Source organism: Rhineura floridana, chromosome 16, assembly GCF_030035675.1.
Source record: "Rhineura floridana isolate rRhiFlo1 chromosome 16, rRhiFlo1.hap2, whole genome shotgun sequence".
Taxonomy (NCBI): domain Eukaryota; kingdom Metazoa; phylum Chordata; class Lepidosauria; order Squamata; family Rhineuridae; genus Rhineura; species Rhineura floridana.
Window position 1 is genome coordinate 30,758,603 of NC_084495.1, and position 20,453 is coordinate 30,779,055.

General features: G+C 41.1%; 1 protein-coding gene across 1 annotated transcript; it reads right to left on the reverse strand.

Annotated features, from left to right (window-relative positions):
- Positions 1-15,984: 15,984 nt before the first annotated feature.
- Positions 15,985-20,453, reverse strand: LOC133371419 (heat shock transcription factor, Y-linked-like). The gene is made up of 2 exons (XM_061598833.1): positions 19,890-20,453; positions 15,985-16,755 (listed from the first exon to the last, which is right to left on the reverse strand). The coding sequence occupies exons 1-2, from the start codon at positions 20,451-20,453 to the stop codon at positions 15,985-15,987; spliced, it is 1,335 nt and encodes a 444-aa protein (XP_061454817.1).

Sequence of the window (20,453 nt, forward strand, 5' to 3'; positions counted from 1 at the left end):
TTGCCTTAGAGTCAGTCAGGAGAGAGTTCCTGGCTCAAAAGGAGGACTGGGAGGTGGGGTTATGAAACCAGCCCAATCAGTCATCCCACCCAGGGGAGCCCTCATCAGAGGAAGACCTGGAGGCTCCGCTCTGCACCCAGGGCAAGTTTAGCCTCTGACATCAGGTGAACAGCTCCCAAGCCCAAAGCAGAGGCGCTGCCTCTGACACCAGATGGAGTCCCAGCCCATCCGGAGGAGTACCCAACAACAGGCCTGGACTCCTCAGGAGTAAAGGACTCCTCGGGAGTAAAGGTCTGAGTGCAGGTAATGAATGGGAGTCAGCTGAGGTTTAGGATGTGGTTCAGCAGTTCCAGCATAATACCCTCAGTACTAGGATGGCAGGGCTACTGGAACAAGGTCTAGATGCTAGCTTGATTCTGACCTGTCCATAGATGGCCTTGGATCCTAGAACTGTCTCTTGCCCTGTCCCTTACCTGCTTTCATTACAGACGACTTGGCTTCTGATCCTGATTCTTGCCTGATCCTCTTGGTTTTAAGGTTGACTCTGACTTTGGACTGACCCTGGATTGTGCTTCCCCCATGTATGTTTCTACTGGGGGTCTTTTGCTTCTTTAAGGAACCTGGTGAGAACAGGACAGAAAGATGGTGTGTGTAACAAAGGGATGGGGCAGAAGATACAGCAGCACTCCTGGGTGCTTCTCCTTTTCATCTCCTCTGTCTGACTCTCTTTCACCTTCCTGTTATTTCTTGTCCTTCCCTCATGCTTAGCCAGCCACTCTGTCCATGGTCTGTTTTCTCTCTTTTGTTCCTCCTCTCCAACTTTTCATACAAGACTTGCCCTCTAACCAGCTCCTGTTCCCACACAATCTGTGTGCTGTAGGGTTGCCAGGTCCATGGCCTGAGACTGATCCTGTATCTTTAGGAGAAGAGAAAGTCAGCCAAGTGCAGGTGTACTCCCTTCCCCCTGCACAACTTTTAAAGATACAGAAGATGTCTTGGAGGCCGGGCCTGGCAACCAAGAGGTCTTCTGTATCTTTAAAAGTTGTGCAAGGGGAAGGGAGAATTCCAGCTTGTGGTTTTTCTCATTACAGTGTTGCAAGAACACCTGCACTTGGCTGACTTTCTCTTCTCCTGAAGATACAGGATCAGTCTCAGGCCAAGAACCTGGCAACCCTAATATGTGCGGAATTGCTGCTGGTGGTACAGTCAAGGATAACCAAGGAGGCACTGGCCAGACTTTGGGCCTCAAGTCCTCTAGTTGAGAAACAGTGACCTAATGAATAACTAACTTTTTTCAGTGCACCTAAGAGGACCTTTCTTTTAGAAGTTTCTGTTTCGGTGCTTTCTCCTTTTCTTTCTGGCACTTTAAAATAACATGCACCCCATCCTGTGGTATTATAAGAATTTAGTGGCAGGCCCAGTTTTGCATATGGGTCTACCACTGTCATATCTAGTTTGGATGACCTAGGTTGTTACTGACCTAGTTAAGATTTCTTAAAAACCTTTCTTTCATAAAGAAACAACATGAGAAGGGCTGTCTGAAAGTTCAGATCAGGAACACAGAGGGCAGGAAGTGACGGGAACATGTTTTTAATCACTCAGAAGCTGGAAACTCTATTATGTGTGTTCTGGAGCCACCTAGGGGAAGGACAGGAAGGAGTAAGAAACTATTTAATATGGTTGCATCAGCATTAGCCAGACATTCTCCTTCAAATCAATATCTGCAAAGGCAAAACATCCCCAAACCTTTAAAAGGTTATCTTTATTGATCTGGGGTTTTAAAGTTTCCATCCTACCCTGGTAAATTATCCAGAGGAGGTAACAAAGTCTCTGAGCAGAATAGTCAGAAATTCTCTACTGAAATAAATGGCCCAAGGATGACAAGCTTTAGGATCAAGTGGGGTATCTTTACTCACATCCTCGTCCCCTTGGAACCGTAGGGATGATGATTTCTCTCAAGTCCTCCCTACTTATTTTCCTTACACCAGCTCAGTGGGACTGCATTTACTGACCCATTTACTGTCTCCAAGGCAGGACAGCCAGGAACAGTTACAGGATCACCATTTCCAGGTTATGCTTCTTTGCCCATCACTCCAGCAGCTTCAGCCAATGATGGCAAATCTCTCACAGCCCCTTGCCCTCTTAGTAGAAAACTGTCCGAAGAGCTGGCCTTGTATATATGAGGGGAATGTGTCCTTATTCAGGATCTTCCACACAGTTCTTCCCCAAAATTCCATGCCACTTCCAGCCTGGATGGCACAGGAGCTTTTTTCTTCCTTGCTTGCTTCAGGGCTTGCTGGATTAGCTTTTCCGTTTTCTTTTCCTGCTACTGTGCAGCCTCCAGCTAGAGACCTGGTGGGAAGAGACCTCCTTGCTCACTTGGTCAGTAAAAGAGGTTTCTCCCTGACTGAAGCAAAAACAAATGCCAAGAGTTAAGGAGAAACAAGACCAGAACCACAACCAAAGTCTTCATATACTCAAGGAATGAATCAGTTAAAAGGACTATCTAATGAAGTGGTGGCTTCTACCAGAGATCCTAGGGAAGCTTACTACTAGAGTCTTATAGAAAGAGTCCTAGGGTCTTATAGAAAGAGGGGGTTGGACTTGATGGCCTTATAGGCCCCTTCCAACTCTACTATTCTATGCTTCTGTGATTGACTCCAGAATCTTATATTCAGAGGTACACCATCTCTGAACATAGACAGGGACCCCGGAACTGTTTTCAAGGTGGGGGGGCTCAAGACTGGCAGGCAGGTTATGTCATGATGGCCTACTTGCAGGTGCATTTTACATCTGCTTATTTAATGGGTTAAGTAAACAATAAATCTGTCATATTCTAGCACTGTCACAATCATAAATACACTTGAATAAAAAAGAAAAACGTAAGTTTAATATGTTTTTTAATGTTTAACCTTTTTTTAAAGTTGTTTTTTTAAAATGTTTTTAACGCTGTTTTGTTTTAATGTATTTTAAGATCTGTTTTTATGAAGTTTTAAAGTGTTTTTAGTGCTTTGTTTGCCGCCCTGGGCTCCTGCTGAGAGGAAGGGCGGGATACAAATTAAATAATAAATAAAATAAATAATAAATAAGTAGTAATTGCTCAAAGTAAAAATTACAGAATTCTTATGGATAATGGAATACCTTTTTTAAGTTCCAACTAACCTGTTTATGCTTCAGAGATGGAAAAGAAGAAAGCAAGGTCTTTTGTATGTTAGGAACTTTCCATTTATTACTGGAACTTCACATGACATCTTTAAAATAAAGATGTATAAAGATCTTAAAATAAATTAAAAGTACAATAAATTAAAATAAATAAATAAATAGATCTTAGAATAAATTTTAAATTAAAGAATAAAATAAAAAGATCTTAAAATATGTAATAAATAAATTAAAGATTTTAAAATAAACAGTATAGTTGTGTTTCTTGTATTCTATTATTTATAACATGGATATCATAACAGGCATATATTATACATAATAACAAACCCTAAGGATAGTTTCAGAAGGGGTGGTCATGTTTGTCTGAGATATGAAAACACAAACAAGGAGTCTGTTGCATCTTAAATAAATTTGTGAGTCTTTAAGGTGCCGTAGATGCCTTGTTTGTGTTTTAATAAACCTTAAACATTACTGTGGCACACTTAAGCCAAAGGTGGCTTGGTGTTCAGCAGTTCTTGTGATGAATTCATTCATAATATTTTCCAAAGGAATTTGGCCAGTTTTTTGCTTGTGCACATGAAGAAGGAGCAGATGTGTAAGGCCCTTCTGTGTCATGCGATTACGCAAGTATGTCTTTACCCTCCTCAGAGCACTGAAAGAACGTTCTCCTGATGCTGCTGATGCAGGTATGGTGTGTAAGAGCTGTACCAGCATGACGACTTGGTCTAAGAGATTTCGGACTGCCTGAGGCTGTTGTCTCAATGATTGTGAGATACCTTCAATAGTCTTTACTTCAGCAGTTGGAATGACTGTTGGGAGGAGTAACAGTTGTGCCAGAAGCCTGTTCAAATCAAAGTCACAGCTGTGAACTCCAAGGGCCTCTCTGAGCTCTTCTGTGCTGCTGAAATGCCTTCCACATGCAGCAGTTACTAAAGCATTTTCCAGTTTCACTAGTTGGTCCATTCCAGGCTGACGTTTGATTTCAGATGTTATGTGATCAATTACATCAAAGAAATCCTTCTGGAGAGTTTTCTTTGCATCCAGGACCACTGGTGGTGGTGGTGTCTTTGTATGCTCAAAATGTGCTGGTGATTTTCTACCTTTTGAAATTTCAGGCATCTTCAAGCCTAGTTTCCCAGCAGCAATTTTTGTGTCTTGCCAAATTGTTTCAAATGCACTCTCTGATCTTAGGTTTGACAGGGTACAAATAAGCATTTCTGCTGCTTGCTTTGCCCCTGCTGCACTCTATTTGGTGCCTTGTAGGGTTCTTGCAAGCTCTTTGCATGGCCCAAACACTGCAATGGATGTATTTAGCCCAAATGCTGTTTCAAATTTACCAAGGATTTTGTAGTAGCCTTTCATTGTTGCCCTTCTGTCATCTTGGAAGGACCCTGGATGTTCCAGGATTTCATGGAGTGTTGCTTGAATTCTTTCATAGTTCTCAAGGAAGCTCTGTATGGACTTCACTCTGACAGCCCAAAGTGTTGGACACAAAGGAAGGAGACTGTTTGGTTTATATATCCCTTCAGCATTTTCGATGGCTTCAGGAAGAACAATGTTGGAATATATGCTCTTCCGTTTTACTGATATCAAGATCATGTTTGTTACATCCTTAACAGTACTTAGTGCATCACCAACCATGTCACAGCTGCGGGCAACCTGTTGCAGAGCCAAATCTAGTGAGTGGTTGCCGCAGTGTATGTAAACTGACTTGGGTTGAATATGAGTGATCTTTTTTTGAACACCAGAGAAACACCCAGACCTATTAGCTGCACCATCAAACCAGTGTCCATGAAAAACATGGAAATCAAGCCCCAGACGAATGATCATGTCTTTCACAGCAGTAAAGAGAGTACAAGCTGTAGAGTCAGGAGGGTTATAAACACCAAGGTATTCTTCTCGTATGTTCAATGATTCACGCTCTACCCAACGCAGACACAATGTAAACTGCTTGTTTCCAGTCACATCTGTTGTCCCATCCGCAATTATTAAAAAAAAATGGCTTGATTTTACTTTTTTAATGATATCACGTTGCAGTCTTTGAGCCATAATTTCAAGTAGCTCATTTTGGATATCACTACTCAGCCATTTGTCTCTTCTCGTCAGTCATCTTTTAAGGGCAGGTACATCGTCTGAGCTTTCCTCCGAAAGGTCAATCAAGTTACCATCTTCTTTGGTGCACCCCTGCAATGCTTGACCTGCGCGGCAGAGGTAGCACACAGAACTAACGATGGCACGTAGTGCTTCTCGAGCCTCTTGCTGCTGCTTACTTGAATGCTTTGTAAGGAGCGTAACAATATTCATATTTTTCTCTTTTGTTAGATGGTATCTCACAGAATCCATGTGGTAAAAGCTCTTTTCATGAGACTGGAATTTTTCAACAGCATGTTTCCACTTTGAGAAACCTTTTAGAATAAAACTCACTTCTACATTTGAAGAATCCTTCTTCTCAATAAATGCTCTGCTGCAATCATGGCAAAGAACTACATCACGATCCACATCATAATGAAGCCAAGTGAACTTCTCAAACCATTTCAGCTGACAAGACCTATTACCCTTACTTTTTGGAAATTTATAGGATATTGTTGGCACAAATCTGGTGGACGAATATGGCGGTCCATCTCTTGAGGTTCAACCTCAAGGTGTTGATCATCTTCATCAGCTTGCTGAATTGATATGTGTCTTTAGGCAATTCCTTTGAGGCAGAAGCTGTTTTTGTCGATGGCAGTAGCCGCCAGGCATCAAGCAATGGCCTTTTTTTGGACATTGTCCTGCAAGTAATCAGAAAAAGGAACCATTTCTTCTTTCTATTTGTGTGTGTATTGAAAAATCAGTGCATGCTGCAAAGAAGCCATGCTGTCACTGTAGCTCTACAACAAAAAATTATTTTTTTTAAACAGAATTCCTGAACATACTGGGGAAATTTCTCCCCAGTAGGAACTCTGTGTTGGGAATTGTGGCTTAAACAGCTGCTTCCTATGTACATTTACCTTGGGAGTAAATCTCATAAGTTGATGGACTTCTGTGTAAACACACATACAAATTGGGCTACGTAGCTTATTTTTGCATCCCTTATTTATTCATGCCACAACTATAACCTAAAATCTATTTTGATACTAAACAAGATTTGTTTTCTATGCAGGTCAGCTAAACTACTTAGGGGTTCACACAATGTCTGAGTTGAGAACAAAAAAAAATAACAATGACATGTCTCTACCCTTGTCAATGTAACTGTAGTATAAAGTACAATCTCTACTTATGAAACTAATTGCATTAAGTCAGTGAACCTGCTTACGTTAAACTGTTTGAAAATTTCAAAATCCTGTGTATTTGATTCTTTATCACAATTTCAGCTGTAGTATATGAGTAGCATTTAGTTCAAACTGATATTTGTAAAACATTATACTCACTCAAGAACGATTTTGAGTCACTGTGTTGCAAGCCTTTGTTCTTAATCTTCAGTAGGGCTCCAACATACAGATTAAAAATGGCTGCTGCAAAGCTCTCCTCCCTGAGTTCTCCCAGCTCCAAGAAGCAGTCCCTCTGTTAGCGCAATTAAAGTACTTTTAAAGAGAAAGTGCTCCTTTCTAAGGTGTGTAAGCCCCTTTTATGAACAAAATACACCCAAAATAATGGGACAGAAACCTGGGGGGAAGAAACGCAAATATCTCAGCACAGATCTCTAGGCGCCTGCGGCAAGGTGTAGTATTCTGAGTAGTTTAAGTATGTTGCCACCTACTGGCCAAAGGGCAGATGTATCACCATAGCAAAGGGAGACTGAGCATGCTCCAGTTTGCTGGCTGGAACTGTTTCTAAAATGGCTGCCAGGCAAAGATCTTGATGAAAACAGAACAAAATAAACACAGTAATCTGTTAGCATTCCTAGTGTGCTCTCCGTAGATTACAGAAGGGATTCTCATGCTCTGAAGACCTCTTTGTAGTGGCAGTGCAAGAAACCATTTTTTGCCAGAACTTAAGAACACTGCTGTACCACTATCAATTTTGCCTGGTCATTTCAGGGGGGCTCAGCCCACCCAAGCTTAGTCTTGGGGGGGGCTTGAGCCCCCCTGCCCCCCCATTCCGGGGTCCATGAACATGGAAGTTTTACATTAGCTATCGGAGCCCTGTGGCTGCTCCCTTCCCCAAAATCCAGTCACCTCCATTTCTTCTCTATGACTACAGTAAATCCTCCACCTCACAGCTATCTCTTCTTCACTCTTCGCTCCCCTCTAATAAGCTCACCCTCCAACACACAACCAGACCACTACTCTTTCTCTCCCACCTTCAGCTGCCACTTTCTTTCTGGGTAAACTTATACCACACACAAACTGTAAACCAGCTTAAAACAGGTTTAAAAACTTTACAGCTGTCCACATTCAAAGATCTTGGTCTTAGTTTATGGCCCCTAGAATGCTCTTTAAGGATGTCCTGACTTTCCACAGAGGAGGAAAAAAATATGGATGGGCAGGTTAAATCCTGGCAACACGTAGGAAAACAGGCCTGGAGCTATTCAATGCATCCAAAAACCTACATAAACTGCTTACAGTTTTGTTAGCAAACATTGTGATGAAATTTGTAGCCAGAATCTATGGCTACCTCTCCCCCTTTATCCTCCCAAATTATCCAGTGCCTTTGCGCACCTAGTTTCCAATTTGAATGCAAACATTCCCTCCTCATTAGCTATACATTTTGGAGTCTGACTCACAAGATAGTGATTAGTCTTGAAGCCAATAGTGGGGAAACATCTAATAGCAATGAGCTTTAAAGGAAGGGGGGTTTATCAGGGATATACACAGCTGATAAGTTGTGCCTTTTGTATAAAAGTAATGGGAAGTGTGGAAATAGTTACATATGTGTGTAGCTTTACTCCCAGTACTAACTTGCTGTGCAAGGATAAAAATAACTTAGATGCAGAATAAATACTCCCTTCACAGCAGGTATCCAAGAAATAGTCTTTAAAAAATGAGGAGATTTGTTCAGTACTTTTGAGGTCATTATCTCTGGCTGTGGAGGCAGAAGACTTAATCCTTATCCTACCTTATCTTTAAAAAAATACCTTCAGCGGGCAGCTGCACAGTGCATTCCCAGTTGCCTCTGGAAGTGGACATAATAAGGAACACGAAGGAGAACTCAAGGTAATGAGCTCTTCTTCCTGTGCAGATTACCTCAGCGTGAAGCCATGTACAAAAGAAAAAGTGACACTGAACGCTATTTTTGTTTCTCAATCAGCTGCCCAAATGCGCAGAACCTTTTGACTTTCCTGCATCCTTCCAAAAGTAGAAGGGCAATTATGAACATATCTGAGCTATAAATCTTTAAAAGCAACCTGCAGTGTTATACTAAGGCAAGCCCTTCCTTTCAGTAGTTTGGATTGCAGCACTACAAGTAGGCAAGATGGTACCCTCCAGCTGTTTTGGCTGGAACTTATGGGAATTGTAGTCCACAACATCTGGAGGACAGCATTTTGCCTTCCCTGTTTATTGGGTCTGTGACCGTGTAACAATAAAAAGTCTACTCTGCCCTACACTGCTGAAATAAGCAAAATTCCCAAATGAATTCAATTTAAAAGACAAATGGCAAATATTCATGTCTTTATTTTCATTCCCAGTGACACCAAGAGCACAAGCTAAGACTTTTGCTAATCAAGCCAAGAGAGACAGAACCCTGCTTTTAGTTAAATATCAGTAGTGTTAAAGAAGCCTCTCAAAGGAATTTTAAGAGAGAAAAAGATAAAAAGAAGAAGAGAAAGGTGTCACCAGCCCACAGCGCTTCTGATCTACTCAGGAGCTTTTACGGCGATATAATGTTTGTAACTGCAACCCTGGTCTTAAAATTCACTTCCAATCAGCCTTATTATATTGATGAATAGATTCAAAATTAAACTGAAGGCGACAAATAAGCAGCGACTCTTAGAAGATTATTTTGTTGCCTTCGGTAATTGAAAATGCACTTTCCAACTTCAGACATAGCAACATACCAAGAGCACTTATGAAATCAGACTTATGCCTGAGTGACCTGGTTTTGACTTTTAATATCTTGGCATATCCTGCTGGATATTCATTCAGGAGAATATCAAATACTGGGTAGATTTGACAACAACATACAATATTTTCCATCCTACTCACATCACAACTGAGCCTTGATAAATATTAAACAAGCATTGTTTTAGCGTTATGCAAAGATGAAGCAAATTCTGGAAGCAGGAACTCAATTTCTTTTTTAACACAGCACATGTTGACAGAATCAGATAATATTTACGAAACACACAAATACTGACTATATCACAAATCTATGAAGTGTATATTCAGAACTACAAAATAAACAGGCACTTTCCATAATTCCTACAACTTCATATTGACTTATCTCACATGGCTTTTGTACAGATTGCTGTAGACTTTGAATAAGAACATAAGAATGGAAGAACATAAAAAGCCCCTGCTGGATCAGGCCAGTGGCCCATCTAGTCCAGCATCCTATTCTCACAGTGGCCAATGAGAGCCTATGGGAAGCCCGCAAGCAGGATCTGAGTGCAACAATGCTTTACCCACTTGTGATTCCCCGCAATTGGTTTTCAGAGGCATACTGCATCCAACACTGGAGACAGAACATAGCCATTGTGGCTAGTAGCCATTAATAGCCTTATTCTCCATGAATTTGTCTAATCCAGAGGACCAAAAGGCACATCTCAAATTCTGAGAGAGTGCTGGGGGCACCAGCTGCAATGGCTGCCTTGGGGGTATGGCATAACACAAAATTAGAGTAGTTATGATTAAATATTTCCCATAATTATATTTCCATGCTAGAAAAGATTTGACCTGTTGAATTTCTGCCGGCCATGCAACTGTTAAAGGCACAAGAACCCTGTTTTTCCCCAATGTAGTGAATTCTTAATGAGTCTGTTTAGCTCCTGCAAAGCAGAAAACATCCTTAGCCTCTTTGCAAAGTTTTCACACTTGCCTTTTGGGGGGAGGGTGGTTGTTTAACATTCACCCACACTTACTGTGTAGCAGTATTTGCAGAAAATGATTTCTAGGCACTGTTTGATTTCAGGTGAACCCAGCACTGAAAAGATGCATCCTGGTTGCTAGGGAAAAAGGAAGAGCAAACTATGGAGATTTCAAGGACTGGGGGGGGGGAAGACAAAAGCAGCAAAAGTGCACTAAAAGGGAGGACAAAACAGCAGCTCTTTAGGACCACAGAGATTCCTATTGCCTGGTGTCCAAACAACTCACATCACAGCTCTGACTTAGAGTTAGAAGGGGCCTATAAGGTCATCCAGTCCAACCCCCTGCTCAATACAGGAATCCAACTTAAAGAATACCCAACAGGGGCTGTCCAGCTGCCTCTTGAAGGCCCCCAGTGTTGGAGAGCCCACCACCCTAGGTCATTGGTTCCATTGTCATACCTCTCTAACAGGAAGATTTTCCTGATGTTCAGTCAAAATCTGGCTTCCTGCAACTTGAGCCCATTATTCCATGTCCTGCACTCTGGGACGATTGAGAAGAGATCCTGGCCCTCCTCTGTGTGGCAACCTTTCAAGTACTTGAAGAGTGCCATCACATCTCCCCTCAGTCTTCTCTTCTCAAAGCTAAACAAGCCCAGTTCTTTCAGTCTCTCCTGAGAGCGCTTTATTTCCATTCCCCTGATCATCCTTGTTACCTTCCTCTGAACCTGTTCCAGTTTGTCCATATCCTTCTTAAAATGTGGTGTCCAGAACTGGACGCAGTACTTAAGATGATGCCTGACCAGTGCTGAATAGAGGGGAACTAATACTTCAAGCAATTTTGATACTACTGTTAATGCAGACTAAAACAGCATTTGCCTTTTTTTGCAGCCACACCATCCTGTTGGCTCATATTTAGCTTGTGATCTACAGTCCCAAGATTCTTCTCGCATGCAGTTCGCATGGTGCCTGACTGTCATCTGCTTGGTTCCAGGAGAATACTTTTTTCCTCTCCCTCACCCATCCTGACTTTTAAATCACTGATGTTTTTATCTTTGCTGATTGCTTTAAACATTTGATGCTGCCATTAATCATTGTGTTCCTCTTGGTTTTATTATTGTACTTTATTACTTTTTGTAAACCACTCTGAACAATTCAAACTGAAGAGCAATATAAGTCCTTTAAATAAGAGTAAATTAATAGGTCATCATATATTTTGTTTGCAAAAAGAAAATTGCAGCATTATTTCTGTTTTAAACACAGGACTAATTTACATTGGTGAAACATCATGGTGCCCAGAACACTTAGCTCCTGAAGACATGATGGTCCTGGAAAACAAAGCCATCCTCTCAGGACTGGAGCAGAAATACTTGACTGCTATTTCAAACCCCGGATGGTTGCTGGAGCCCATTCCTGAACAGGGACACAAAGATATCTGGCAGGTGGATATCTCAGAGGAACTGATTCCTTTTGTGGCATATTCTTGATTATGTTTTCTTTATGATCCCTTGACCCTGCATTTTCCAAATACAGCCCACTTCTGAGCTGGAACAATTTACTGCTGCTGCCAACACTGCCACCCTTAATAGCCAAACATGTAGATGTCTGTTAGAAAGACTTGTGAGCAGATAGCTGATATCTGGGTGGGATCATGGTTGCAGATGGGGATCATTAATGGGATAGTTGGGGCCACTAGTAAGGTGTCTGCTTTGTTGAAGCTTTTCATGTGTAGATAATTGTGAATTATTACAAGCACATAATTGCATATTAAACAAGGTGGGTTTTTTTAACCAAATGAAGGAAACAGATCTTCAGTTAATCCTCTCCCTCTCTCCAAAGTTTTCACTCCAGTTACTCTGCGCCTGCTACGTGCTTGGTGTAGTAACAAATGCTTACTCTTAGCCAGAGAAATTTCTTGTAAGATTTTAGATTATAAGCCTGAGGGCAAGGGCCATCTATTAATTATCTTTGCAAGCCACCCTTTTTTGGCTGAAGGGCAGGGTAAAAATCCTTCAAATAAATGCCCCTAGGCATAGAATGCAAAAAGAAGAAGTCCTGGTAAGCCTTAAGGCAGCTGCACTCCAAAATCTGTGAGCAGGAGCTTCAGGAGTAGGTTTTGCCCACTTTTTCTCCAGAACTCCTTGCCAAGGGACACAGAGCAATTCAGTTTAGTCGCTGCTTTCCTAATTGTGGCGATTCATCAATGGCCAGTCTGCACTTGTTGAATTCCTACTAGTCTTGTATGTGAAATGAGCACACTGAGGGTGGGAGGGCAATGGCTATTCAGGCATATCCCATTGGCTTTGCTGACAAAAGCAGTAAGTTTTCCCAACCCTGTTCATATCCGTCTCCAGTGATGGACACCCTTTCATATATCTCAGTATACTCGCAGCAGGTCTGGCAATCAGTTTTGCCTCTGCTTGAATCCTTCCCTGATCTACCCTTTATAAGACTTCGAACCATGGTTTTCTCTCCACTGCTTTTAGTAAACTAATTTCAGGGCTCCACTCAGACTCTGTTCCACTCCAAGCACTTGACTAATATTCATTGCTTGATAAGTATAATTGTCCCTTTAACATTTGGCTTCCCATGCCCTTTTCTTGCCATCCATGGGAGAAATGGCATACATAGTACTAGGGGTTGTATTCAACTAAGTCCTACGCAGAGTAAATGAAATTAATGACCCTTAGTTATATTTGTTAACTTAAATGGGTCTACACTGAGTAGGACTAGCATTGAATACCACCCAATCAGAGCTTGGAAAAGTTACTTTTTTGAACTACAACTCCCATCAGCCCCAGCCAGCATGGCCACTGGATTGGGTTGATGGGAGTTGAGTTCAAAAAAGTAACTTTGCCAAGCTCTGCACCCAATGCTTCTACAAAAAGAAGCTCCAGATGTTGCTGGAGTACAACTTCCATTACCCCCGACCATTGGCCATCTTGTCTGGGACTGCTGGCAGTGGAGCAACACCTGGAGGGCCACAGGTTCCCCATCCCTGGTTTAAATTATGCTGCTCAGCCCTATTTCCTTTTCCCAGAGGTCAGCAGTGGGCTCTGCTGCAAAACCCAAAGGTTGATCCAAAGATGAGGACAGGAAATGCCACCTGAATGATCCTGGCACCACAGGAGGTTATTTCTGTTCCTGATATCAGACTTGAATGTGATTTTTATTCTGAGAATGTTTTGTAAGATGCTTTCAGAGCCTCTCAGGGCTATAAAGCAAGATATAAACATTTTAGATAAATATTCTTTGGGCTATTTCACATTTATGTTTTTATATGTGCATACTAAAAATGCAGTGTGAAAACTGTTAAAAATGTTGGCAGTACTGAGAGAGTTTTAGAACTCTGGACAGAAAGTTAAGATTCATTTGAATTGTACCGCTTTAGAACTACCCTGCCCCCCAATGCATTTTTTCCTCTGCAAAATGAGCTACATCATTCTGCAGCTCCCAATTCAGAGAACTTCATGAAGTGATCCTTGGCAAATAAAGCATTTCAAAAGTGATTATCTTCATCCTTCTCTTCATGCTGAGTAATACTAAGCATCTTTAAAGCTTGTTATTCTATGGTTGTTAGGGTTTAATAGACCAACTGTTCTTCCTTTAAGATGACAAATTATTATCTATGGCTCAAGTAATACTACGTAATTTATTCCCTATTACTGTAATTTTTATATAATGTGGTATCCAGTGCATTTCTGAAATATTCCAAAACAAAAGGAGTAACTAAATGTCAAGACAGTATATTGCTGAAAGTAGGTTAATTAGAAGCACTGGTTTTTATTTCAAAACATTTGTTGTTCATCGTCCACATACATTTGCCCAGTTATCTAGAATCTAGAATAGAAATTGTGTCCCATGACAGAACCGTGCAGCAGCTTATAGACGTATTTTACACCTCACAGTGAACACACAATATATTATTACATCACATTAGGACCTGTTTTTGGTAAATTCTGTATCACTGAGCATCTGTACACAATCCTAGGTAAAAAAGAGGAGCATGTGTTAACAGTCGTGTAAACTAAACAGATAAAGGAATTAAGAATGAGGCTGTTACTGTAAAGCAAAATGCAACTTTTGAAAACTACCAAGCTAGTTTCTCAGATGACTTTATAAAGTGACTTTAACATGTCAAGTGCACAACAGAGAATGCCACAACTTCCTTGGCTCCAAAAAGCCACTAGTTTTTTTTATTAAGTGACAGAGCTGGCTTCTCAGTCATACTAAGTCGTACTAAGTATTTGCCTAGAGTTATGGGTGAGAGACATTGTTGGGGAGAGGCTGTATACTATTCATTAGTTTACTATTTTCTTGGAGTTTTGGGTTTTTTTGTCAAGCATATTTTAGTAAAAGATTTTTTTTAAACTCCTTGTAGTACCAGCAAGCTACAGGGCCAGCAAACTAAACCCAAACCTTTAGCAGAGATTCTAACCATCCTATCTTTGATCCCTTCACAATAGAGGCTCAGCACAGCAAGTACTGACCTGTTTAATTACAAAACTAATCTGGTAAACTGAGCTCAGCAAGCAATAAATATGACTATAAATGCAGTAGAGGGTAATAATAAATAGAAGATTAAGTTTAGAAGACTTTACTTACCAAACTCAAACTGGGTTCTTTAGCCACATGCACTGACATTGCCTTAAACTTCACAAGGTTAAATAGTAGCAGTATCCCATTGTTTGCCCTCTTCTGGAGATTGTGAACAAGAGCTAACTCACTCTTCCTCTTCTCCCAACCCCATCCTTTATCATATTATTTAATTTAACAAGTTGTCTACTGTCTCTTGAAAATGAATGAGACCAGTACTTGTTCTTTTGCTCTTGGTTTTATAGCGGTTATCCTTGACTCTGCTGAGCCCTCGGTGTACTGTATAGTATAATAGATGCTTACTGTGAACTTATGAACTTGTCATCTTTTTTTGTAGGATTGTTACCTTGACTAGCTTGGGATACAGAGAGTCACCCGGCACAGCAGAGATTGCAAATCTAACAAAACATGTCAATACTTACTTATGACAAAGGACATAATTGGATGATAGATGCAGCTCAAGTGTCTGGTTCAAACTGTGCCCTCTCCCAAACTAAGCATGCATAAGTATCCCTGGCTGTAGTGCTACTCACATTTTTTTTTAGCTCAAGCTAGTTTTCAAAGCCATGTTGGCCACACATTTTCTTTCCTCATCCCATCATAAATCATGATAAAAGGTAAAGGTGTCCCCGCACTTAAAGTGCGAGTCGTTTCCGACTCTTAGGGTGACGTCTTGCGACGCTTACTAGGCAGACCATATATATGGGGTGGGTTTGCCAGTTCCTTCCCCAGCCTTTCTTTACCCCCCAGCGTATGCTGGGTACTCATTTTACCAACCACGGATGGATGGAAGGTTGAGTGGACCTTGATCCCTTTTACCAGAGATTCGACTTCCTCCTTCCGTTGGAGTCGAACTCCGTCCATGAGCAGAGCTTCGGCTGCGTTACCGCCGCTTACCACTCTGCGCCATGGAGAGCCTGAGGTGTATCTATTTTACATGGAATGTATAGCCCAGCTAATTCAGAACTTCTGATTGCAATCCACTTACTTCAGAATATTCCGTTAGATGCCAGACATAGAACTCTAAAATAAGGTAAACAAAGCTGACAACCCATATAGATTCAACTGTTATCCTACATGTTCCCCTTAATTCTACACTTTTCACAACTAGACCATTGTATAAAACAAATTACTTCTAATCCATCCGTGATGAAATACAAAAAGTTAACCTAGGTAGACAAGACAGGAAGAAAGGGAAGAAAGAGGTTTATTCTTCAGTCCACGTCATTGTGAGTTCCCATGTTTTGAAAAGGGGGAGGGGGATTTGTTCCAGTCTGCCCTCTGCTTCATCGATGGTAACCAGTGTAGTCTGTTGCTTTGGGTCCAACTCCTTTGGAAGCAGATGTTGTGTTTGAAGTACAGTTGCAATTAGGGCAATGGTGGTATGAAGGAGTTCGATGATGATGGGAAGATCTTGACATGGAAATGGCAGAAGCTGCTGCTATCATAGGCATAGAGAACCACGGATTACAAAACGGGAGTAAACTGGCCCAATGAGCCTGCATGGCTGATAAGTCTGGGTACATGGCTGGGAAGGCTGGCAACCCCATCACTGGTGCAAAGGGGTTGTTGGGCACAGGAGGTATGACATGATACAAAGAGGTAGCGGATGTGGTGGTGGTAGAGTCTATCTCATGTGTGTTGACTCGGGCATGGTTGGTGTGCTGGGGCAGATGGAAAGGAGCAAGCTGGTTTATTTTGTTGTCATTGTCCTCAGGTGCCGCTTGCTCAGAGGACCTCAAAGAGGTTGGAGGGGAAGCAGCATATCCACTTCTCAGCCGGGCTGCTGCTCCAGCAAGGCCCTTAGTCACAGTAGGCTTTCGGAGTCCAGATTTGTGCATTTTGTCCTTTGGGGAAGCTGCAAGGAAGTTATTCTCCCTAGAAGCAAGTCCCAGATCTTCTGGGCTTCTCGACCTGCTCTTCAGGCAGGTTTCACTGAAGTCCTCGTCTAAAGAGAAAGCAACGGGTGGTGTATTTTTGATCCCAACTCTTCTCTTACACCTTGCAAGAAGGTGAGGGCAACCTCTCTTAAAATTTGGGTTATGGTAGAACTGTAACTAGAATAAAAACAGAAGAGATGGAGTTAACTTAAGCTTTCAAAGACAAATGTGATAGCAAAGCAATGCAAAACTAAAGATTCTACCCTGATTTTCATGCAATGGTCCAGAAATATGGGATCATTTCAAATCCTACATGTGTATTTATTCATTTCCCTAATCTTATAGTTATGAATTGAGACAGTTCATGGAAATTGGCATAGATTGTACTGCAAAAGGACGAAGGGGTTTAAAGGCCCACGTAGTCAGCATTACACATTTTAATGGTTTAATAAAAACAGACATGGCTAAGGGAGATATTTTCAGGACATGTTTTCAGAACTTGAGTACAGATCCTGCTGAATGAGCTAAGAGCTTAGAAAGGACAAAGGGAGCTGATGCATTGTTCTGAGGAATCCACCCTTAAAAACGAGAATGTAGGTTTTTCACATTAGGTTCCTACCCAAAAAGATATTAGGCATCAATATCATAGGCAACCTGTAGCTAGTGGAGGCTGGCCCTTTAGGGTGAATGGAGCATTGCCCCACCAACATCCTGCCCTCAGCCATCACCCACCTGCCTGTCTTATTTACAACCAGTCCAGGGGGTGGCACCACTTTTCAGCTTCCTCCTCCTTGCTGTTAATATTGTCCTTGTAGAACTCAGCGAGGAGGAGGATGGGGACAAAACTAGAATTAGTTGGTGCTGCCTGGCATTGGTCCTGGCTCCACTTACTATTGGTTTCTATGCCTTCCACCCCACCAGTTCTAATGGGCACCAGCCAACGCTGCTTTAATTTGTATATTTCTTGAAAAAGTACACATATTAATTGGTTGGACCATATTAGTTTGCAACGACATTAGAGCTTTTATACTATAGGCAGAAGTATATTAAAAACCCGTGGCGCAGAGTGGTAAGTGGCGGTAACGCAGCCGAAGCTCTGCTCACGGCCGGAGTTCGATTCCAACGGAAGGAGGAAGTTGAATCTCCGGTAAAAGGGGTCGAGGTCCACTCAGCCTTCCATCCATCCGTGGTCAGTAAAATGAGTACCTGGCATACACTGGGGGATAAAGAAAGGCCAGGGAAGGAACTGGCAAACCCACCCCATATATACAGTCTGCCTTGTAAACGTCGCAAGACGTCACCCTAAGAGTCGGAAACGACTTGCACTTTAAGTGCGGGGACACCTTTACCTTTACCTGGTCATGTAGCCCACATCCCTTTTGTACTCCGGAATTTATATTTGCTTAAGGGAACAGTTGTGAAACTAAGGGATTTCTCTTTGCCTATGTAAGGATCCTCCGTGGTCTGCCTTGTAAACGTCGCAAGACATCACCCTAAGAGTCAGAAACGACTCGCACAAGTGCAGGGACACATTTACCTTTTCTTTATGTAAGGACACTTAGCATCATTTATTTGAAAATGAAGTTCCCAGAACATTCCTGATATAAGGTCTGGTAGTTACTGGGCGTGTTTTTTCCTCAGTCATACAAAAGGTAAATGTTCGTGCTGTTTGGTTGTCAGTTTGAATAAATGCCATGGGTTGTATCCAACTCAGTTTTAAGACAGAGAAGACCCATTGACCTAAATAGTACTAAGTTTTGTCATGTTCATTAATTTCAATAGATCTACTCTACTTGTAGGACTAGGATTGATACATCCCAAAATGTAGTATTCTTGACCTCTGAAGTTACATTTTTGCCCCTGCTTTAACTCAAATGCCAAATTGCTTTTATGTCCCATTGGTTTTAGTGGGAGAGAGATGTATGTAATACATTTATACACACTTTTATTGGGAGGGTATAGGAGACCCATACGATTCTACTATAAATCCTTCCTGCTGAAATCAATGAAATTTAGAAGTGCTTAACTTTGAGACAGATAATCTCCAATGTGCTTGAGAAAGAATCCTACACTCTTAAGAGAAAGTGTAGATCTTAATAAATTGGTTTAAAATCACATCCAATTGTAATATACACAACAAAGTTTTAGCATAACAAATTTTAATAACTAAATAAAATTATCCACCCTGCAAAAAGCTAAGTGTTCTGAAATGCATGGGTATAACTTCCATTTATCCAGTCTAAATAATCTGCAGTTTTGTGCAGTCTGTTATAGTGAATATCACTAAGCTCACACAGTATGTTTTGCTCTAAATTTAGCACTCACACTGAACAGGCACTAACCTTACTGTGACATTCCTGAGCAATTTCCATTTGCTCAAATAACTCTCATGCCTTTTTTTCTCTTCTCAATATGGTCCCATAGTTTACCTCCCCCTTTATCAAGACATGTCAATTATTTTGCTTAATTTAGTCATTAACATTCACCTCTTCCTGGAATTTTATGAGACTACATCCTACACAAGTTTTCTTTTTGTGACTTTGAACATACCTTTCCTACTCCAATAATCTTTACAGAGACATCTTGATTTGCTTCCCTTCTCTCTTTATATTGAATACACCTGAGTGTTTTCTGTATCTACAGGGATACTTGACAGGCTACGTTCAAATTTGTCCTCTATACAGACTGCAGTCAGCATTGAGAAGCTGCCATATGAATCACGAGTAGCCTTGGCTGAGCATCACTGAGGCCTTGTAGGAAGCTTTTGCGAATAAGGGCAGATACAGAATAAACTATTAGCATTGTTCATTGTGAATGACTTAACAGTGAGGATGCTTATTATCCGATTATCCTAGGTTTCAATGGATTTGCCAGTCCCAGCTTGAATGAATTTATCTAATTCACATGACAATGAAATTAACACTTTGTTTAAATTCATTTAGCAGCTTTAAAAATAATAGCTAGCAAGAGCTTTGAAGTAGACTTCATGTTGTATTTGGGAGAAGGAAAAAGCAATCGCTACTTACTTTAACTAATTAGTAACACTACACATAGGAGCTTCTCTGTTGTGTTTGCTTAAGGCTGAAAAGCCCCCATTATCTCTCCTGGCCTTGAAGCAGCTCAATATTCCCTATTTTTGCCATTCCCTCAACTACCTGTTTCCATCCTATGCTTTTATTCTTTTACAATTTTTTTACTTTTAGTTTTTAGTTTACAGTTTACACTTTTAGTGATTTTGCACTTTATTAAAGGCAAGCAGTCTATGAACTTTAAGCAATCTCTGCCATTTAAAAACCATGTCAAGATTTTACCTTGCTAAATGCGTAAGCAGCTTTTTCTTCTGCTAAAAATTCGACAAGGGAAGCAGATCTTTGAAAATTTTGCCTCATCTTGCTAAAGCCATAGAGATTGAGCTGACGAATGAAGCTTTTCATACAGTCAGTTTCAAAAATGCGCAGTGGTCCTTTCCTTTCCAGGACCTCCTTTTTAAAAAGTTCTTCGTCAATCACCACACAATTCCCATCATCATCCCACCACAATGATTTGAACTGATCACTTTCAACAATTTTCCAGAGTTTTTTTGGGAAGGTGAGGGATAGAAAATCATTGTCTTCAAGAGAACCATCATCACAAAGAGCAAGCCGTGGTCTTTTTGCCCAGGGTCCATCATTCAAAGCTTGAAAAGCATTCTCTTCTATCATAGACCTCAAGGTAGAGTCACCAGCTGCTGTTTTATCATGCATCGGAGTAGATGAAATTGAGATTGCAGAATGAACCATTTCATCTTCAGCTGAAAAGTGTTGAGTCTGTGCAGCAGGAAGGTCCATGTCCAATTCTCTCTTCTCACTCTGATAATTTTTTTCAGCTGTAGCCAT

Bases quoted from the DNA above. Each gene is read 5' to 3' on its own strand.
- LOC133371419 (XM_061598833.1), bottom strand. From the start codon at position 20,453: ATGGCTACAGCTGAAAAAAATTATCAGAGTGAGAAGAGAGAATTGGAC. The intron at 16,756-19,889 runs GTAAAATCTTGA...TTTTTATTCTAG, and splicing joins CTGCTTACGCATTTAGCAAG to TTACAGTTCTACCATAACCC.